The sequence below is a fragment of the Corvus brachyrhynchos genome, unplaced genomic scaffold, assembly GCF_000691975.1.
Source record: "Corvus brachyrhynchos isolate BGI_N302 unplaced genomic scaffold, ASM69197v1 scaffold30, whole genome shotgun sequence".
Classification (NCBI taxonomy): domain Eukaryota; kingdom Metazoa; phylum Chordata; class Aves; order Passeriformes; family Corvidae; genus Corvus; species Corvus brachyrhynchos.
In genome coordinates this window covers 1,047,022-1,053,213 of record NW_008235742.1, presented here as the reverse complement: position 1 = coordinate 1,053,213, position 6,192 = coordinate 1,047,022, and the positions used below count along the sequence as shown (strand labels likewise).

General features: G+C 51.1%; 1 protein-coding gene across 1 annotated transcript; it reads right to left on the bottom strand.

Annotated features, from left to right (window-relative positions):
- Positions 1-1,893: 1,893 nt before the first annotated feature.
- KLHL10 (kelch like family member 10) lies at positions 1,894-6,021 on the bottom strand. Its single transcript, XM_008638009.2, has 5 exons — positions 5,407-6,021; positions 4,200-4,686; positions 3,489-4,106; positions 2,885-3,034; positions 1,894-2,362 (listed from the first exon to the last, which is right to left on the bottom strand). Exons 1-5 carry the CDS (start codon positions 5,727-5,729, stop codon positions 1,988-1,990), a joined length of 1,953 nt encoding a protein of 650 aa, XP_008636231.2. The 5' UTR covers positions 5,730-6,021; the 3' UTR covers positions 1,894-1,987.
- Between the last annotated feature and the right edge of the window lie 171 nt (positions 6,022-6,192).

The following is a 6,192-nucleotide window of genomic DNA, read 5'->3' as shown; positions in this document are numbered from 1 at the left end:
TGCACATCACCACAGCTCTCTCCAAGTCCTCTTGTAGTCTATCATTGAATAGGGACAATTTGTAAGGAGAAACACCCAGATGGTTCTTTCAGTTGGAATAGGTGCTGAATATTTAATGCATGGCACTGTGCAGCAAAGAGGCGAGAACAAACCTTGCAGTCTTGCTTTTTCGAAGTAAAATTGACATTGCACTTCCCAGGAGGACTTTGGGCTGACGGACAAGCTGTGGCGTTTACTAAAAGCACTCCGCTGAGAGACAGTGTCAGCCCAGCCCCATCCCTGGACAGGTAACCCGTGTGTGCCAGCCGCATGCCGTGTGTGCCGTGCTGTCCCTCTGTGTGCTCTGGGGGTGCCTGGCAGCAGCGCAGGCTGCTCTTAATGTTTGCTCTGCCTGTTCTGAGATAGTTTTAAGCAGTTGGGGTTTTTTAGCTTTGAATTCCAGTGGACCAGTGGCACTGATGTGGTTTGTGACTGATAGGTCAAACGATCCCTTACATCACTTGAGGTGTTGGGAGAATTGCATTCATGGCTCTGGCTGCAGTTTAGCCCATGAGCCCGTGAATCCCTAACAATTCCTTGTGGCCCTTGACCACCATAGCTTGCTGGGTGTTTATCAAATGATCCCATAAACAAAAGCCTGGGAATTCTTCCCGTGTGTTTCTAGTGGCTGGTCAGCTGTCAGCAGGATCCCAGTGTGTGTTCAGTAGGGGTAAGAAGGCTGACTGCTGGCCTCACTAAGGGAAAAGGACATTGGGGGGAGTTTTCCTCCTCTGTAGGACAATCATACCTCTACACCTGTCCTGATACCTGCCTCAAAACACACGAGTGATATCCTGACTTTCTGCTCAAAGTACCACTGGCACCTGGCAAGTGCTGGCAGTCGCTGTAGTAACTCCCAGGGGCCATTTGTGTACATAATATTTTATAACTACCTGGATAATCCTTTGGTACCCGGGGGTTGTATGTGTTTTTAATAAGACTCTCTTGCACATAGTGGGAGACCACTCCAGAGTTGAAGCAGCTGGCCCGATGTTACATGTGCTGTGAACGACTGTGCCCAGCATTCTGCTTGACTATTGCAATGGCATTTTTCTCTATTACAGTAAACATTAAAATCCAGAGTCTTGGCTCATCTTGTGTGTTGTGGAATGCCCTGGTGGCTGACAACAAACCCAGTCCCAAGGAGTTACAACTTTTTATGTTATTCTTAACACAGCCTTGTAACAGGATGTTGTAACATCCAATGGGCTTTGAAAAGCAAGCGTAAAGAAAGTGGCTTGGATTTATTTTCAGCTCTGTCCCCCTTAGGCTGGGGTAAAAGCCATCTCCTGTTTGACAGTCCTGGGTGGAATCTGATAAAACAGGTGCTCTTGAGGATCTAACCCTGTTACTAATATGAATGTAGAGTGTGGAACTAACGAGCTGTTTGATAACCATTAATAGCCAGATTCTCCTCGTGGATCCATGTCACTGTGGGTTGCAGCAGCTCTGCTCTCCTGGCACATTAAGAGAGGGACAGCAGTTTGCCAGGGAGCAGCACTCCTGTCCTTACCTGTGAGGTAAAGTAGTGTGTGTCATAAGCCCTTTGAAACAGATCCTGCTGTCCTGTTCTTGACCTTAAATACACTGTACTAAAGTTTATTGTAAGAGGTGAATTAATGAAAATAAACCTTTTATTTCTCTAGCATTCTCTTGTGCTTTTGATTTTTTTAAGTTGTTGTGTGGGTGTGGCTGATACTCAGGTTCAGTGGTGCTGTCTAGTGAAAGTTTTAAATCCTAATGATCCCTTTGGCCTGTTACAATTGTTTCTATTTTTGAACAAGAGAACATACTCCCTTGCTGCCATGGGGACTTTATTACCTAAAGAGAACTATTTACACAGGCATCCAGTGATGGGATGCTCAGAAGACTTTATTAGGTACGCAGAACTATTTACACAAGCATCCAGTGATGGCTGATCACAACACTCCTAGCTAAGGGGAACTATTTACAACGGCGAGCTCCGAGATGAACTGGTGAACAAGATGTCCGTGGAGGAGCTGTGCTGCTGGTAGTAGTGTTGCCTGGCAATGTATTCCATGACATTGGAGAGCCCTGGCACCACGCAGCAGCTGACGGCACTGCGGGTGATGCCCATGCTGTTGGCGTCGTACCACTCGTTGGTGTCCTCCTCGTAGCACTCAGTGGCAACGGTGGTGCTGAACCCATTAAAGCCCCCGACCACGAACAACAGGCCGTCCATCACCTCAATGCCAAAGTTGCTGCGTGGATTGAGCATGGAGGGCACAGCGTCCCAAGCGTTGGCGACAGGGTTGTACGCTTCCACGCTCTGGAGGCGGTTGTTCCCATCAAACCCTCCAACCTGTGAACACGAAAGGGACAGAGCTGAAAGGGGCCTTTCCTCAGCCAGATCCTGTCACGCACCCGTGAGATGGGAACTGCTCCTGCCTCCCTGGCTGCAGGCTGAGCATGGTGGAGAACACGAGATCTCCGAACATGGCTCTTGCTTATTGCAGTCTGCTGCCTGCACTCTGAGGAGCTTTCCAAAGCACTTTATGCAACTGTCAATTTTGACAGTTTTCCAGAGGTTGGATGCAGTCCATGGAGAAGATAAACAATGAATGAACAGGCCTGAGCCCCTGCTCTGTGCTGCTGGTGCCGTTGGCAGTGGCAGAAATTATGTTCTTTGCTGCAGCTGCTTAAATATTGTTAAACACCATTTTCATACCCAAAAGCATGTGATGGGTGATAATATTCTTGGGAAGTGCATTAACCATTCTGGCTCCTGACTTCCCTAAACCTCATGTAAACACACGGCCACCCTGGAGGTCTGGGGACTGCAGCCACCCACAGGACTGCAGTGCTGGGTGGTGTTGGCCCTTACCGCATACACCTGGTTCCCGTACGCCATCACCCCAACTCCGCTTCTCCTGCTGCTCATTGGGGCGATCAGGGACCACTGGTTTGTGGTGGGGTTGAACACTTCAGCTGAGCTGAGGCACTGATCTCCATCAAACCCACCACAGATGTACACCTGGGGACAGGAGAGGTGGGAAAGTGTGAGTGGGGTGGTTAGACCCTTGGTGAGGAAATACGTTGAAGAGAAAATGAATGGTGTTGCAGGATTTTTGGGGTGTTTTGTTTTAGAATGGGAATGGTCTTGTCATCCTGGGTTTGAAGTAGCAGCAGTGCAAAGAGTTGATGCCAGCAGGACTTAGACTCTTGATTTTCCGAGCTGCATGAAGCAGACAGGCCTGGTGTTGCATCTATGGCCAGGAAAAGGGCTGTCGGGCAGCAGGTGGGCAGCAGCTGTGGAAGAGATTTTGTGCTCCTGGTCACATCTCTGCCACACCAGGCAGGCTGCTTTATATCTGTAGCTCCAGGATTTAATGAATTGTTACGAATTTAAGTGTTACGAATTTAGTGAAGGCTTATGTGAACTCTCTTCATGCTGCAACCCCAGCTGCTCTTAGTTGGGGTTAGTTTACCTTTCCATTCAGTGTGGTTGCACTGGCGTCGCTCCTCTGCTCGTGCATGGGGGTGATCAGGGTCCACTGGTTGGTGTCTGGGTCATACCGCTCTGCTGTGTTGAGCCGCATGTACCCATCAAACCCTCCCATGGCATAGATGAAGTTGTCCACAACGGTGACGCTGACATAGCAGCGCCGTGAGTGCATGGGTGCTACCTGCTGCCATGTCTTCTGGAGTGGATCAAACCGTTTGACGATGTTGAAATAATCTGTGCCATCAAATCCACCGATAACATAGACGTAGCCTTTCAAATAAGCTGAGCCATGATAGGCAACGGGGCTCTCTTGCTCCCAGGGGATGTTCAGCCACTTGTCAGTGCGGCTGTCATAGGTCTCGATGGCGCTGGTCGCACCGCCCCCGCTCCAGCCGCCGATGGCAAAGAGGATGGCGTAGGGCAGGCGTGGCCGGGTGAGTGGGTTGGAGTTGACCGAGGAATTCTGGCCATAGGAGTTCAGGTCGTAGATTTCAGACAGGGCACTGATGAGGAGATCTTTGCAGTTGGCATTGTCCTTCACGTACTTGTGAGCTTTGACGTTGTTCATGAAGTAGTCGGACTGTAGGAGTGCCAGTCGAACCTGAAACATGCAAGGAGGAGGTTGGAGCACTAGTACTGAGGGTTTCCCCATCAGCAGCCTTTGGGGACAGCTTCAAAGGTGCACTGCACCCACCTTGCTGAGCAAGCAGGCGATGTGCTGCCTCCTGTTCTGCGGGTCATGCGCAATCCACCTCAGCACAGCCTCAAACACGGCTTCTTCTCGCCGCACGTTAAGCTCATCCTTCTCAATGATGTGTGCCAGCTCCTCGGCAGAGAGGTCTAGGAACTCCTCGGACACTTGGGACACCTCCTCGAAGTGATGCAGGATGTACACGCAGGCAGCTGCGCGCAGGTCGGGGCAGTGGTAATAGTCAGTGAGTCTGCAAATGCCAATGCAATTCTCAAAGCACAGCCTGGAACTGAGGAACTCACAGCACAGGCTGACGATGCCCATGACATTGAACTGATCTGCTGCGGCAAGCAAACTCTCGACATTGTCCTCCGTGATCGGTACTGTCCTGGTGTAGGCGTAATTGATGATGAGACCCATCATTTCAGCTGAAATGCCAGGAATTTGATAGACCATCTTGTCTGCGCTGTCCCAGTTGGTAAACAGAGTCCTGAAAATATGGTGTTGCTGCGTTAAACCCTGCCCCTGGATCCCCTGTGTTCCCCCCGCCTCCAAGGCACCAGTTTTGGCACTGGTAGGAGCCATTCTGGGAGGCTCCATGGTTTATTGATTAATGTTTTACTTGCTGGTTGTTTGGAAAAGGAAACACAGCCTCTGGAGCTGGAGGCAGCAGGGCAGGGAGTTTTGTCTGAGAGGAGCAGAGGGGCAGAATCCCCCCATCGCCTGCTGCCCACACTGTGGACATGAGCCCAGGACAATGGGGGGTTTCTGGGTGCCAGTGCACACAGCCGGGGCATGTTCAGCCTCTCACCCAACAGCACTCCAAGTCCTTCTCCCCAAGTCTGCTCTCAATCCATTCATCCCCCAGCCTGAATTGATACCAAGGTGGGGTTGCCTCAACCCAGGTGCACCACCAACACTTGGTCTTGAACCCCAGAGAATCACAGGGTGTGGGGAAGGCAAAGCTGCCCCCAGGCTGTCCAGGCTCCAGCCCTGCGCTGTGTCTGGGGCTCCTCCGACACCACTGGCAGAGCCACTGATATGTGCTGGGCTGTGGATTAATCCTGGTGTTCAGGGAGGTCTGAGGAGTACGGGAAATCGCTTGATGAGAGGTTCAGTGCAGGTGGAAGTACTGGAGGCATGCTGAGGCAGGATGACCTCAATCAGGGAATACTGTTTGTCCCCATTCCCTTGTGTTTCAAGTACTGACCTGAAGTAGATACTGCAGCAAGAGAGGATGAGCTTGTGAGCCTTGAATTCCACCCCATCCACACTGATGATCACATCACAGAATCTCCCTTCCAGGCGGAGCTCATTGGAGATGCTACAACTCCTATCGCTCATCTTCCGCTCCATGTTGGAGGATGAATATTTGGTGGGTGCAAAGCTATCCCCCACGTTGGAACCAGAGGCAGTGGACCTTGCTGAGGTGTGTGGAGCACTCTGGTGTTGTCTCCAAACATCCAGCCCTGAACCCCCTTGCTGGTTCTGGACTGTGCCCCATAATGACATCACAGATGCAGGGGCCAGCATTCTGTGGTTGCCCCCAGCCTTTGCTTCCCTGCAGCCCGGGTTATGCTGGGTCCTGGACCTGACCGTGTTGATGGGTGCTTGGAGCAAAACCAGCCATGTGATCGATCCCCTGACAACTCTTCAGTAATAACTCTCCTGTAAAATTTTCGTATAAGAGCCCCAAAATGTGGGCGTGAACCACTACTGAAGGGTCTTGTGCCACTTCGCCTGGGAGGAAGCTGAGGTATAGTTCAGCTCGTAACAGTGCTGTCACACACACTGTCCCCACTGCTTTGTCACTGAAGTTGTGCCAGGGGAGGCTTAGGCTGTTTATTGGGAATTTTGGAAACTTTTTTGTCGGAGGGGCTGTCCAGCCCTGGCACTGCCAAGGGCAGTAATGGTGGATGCTCACCCCTGGAGGGGTTTAAAGGTCTTGTGGATGTGGCACTTAGGGACATCGGTTAGTGGTGGCCTTGGCAATGCT

Excerpts from the sequence above, each read along its gene's own strand:
- KLHL10 (XM_008638009.2), bottom strand. The coding sequence starts at position 5,729 with ATGCTGGCCCCTGCATCTGTGATGTCATTATGGGGCACAGTCCAGAAC. Across the intron at positions 3,035-3,488 it reads CAACCACACTGAATGGAAAG|GTGTACATCTGTGGTGGGTT; the intron begins GTAAACTAACCC and ends TCCTGTCCCCAG. Across the intron at positions 2,363-2,884 it reads ACGGGAACCAGGTGTATGCG|GTTGGAGGGTTTGATGGGAA; the intron begins GTAAGGGCCAAC and ends TCGTGTTCACAG.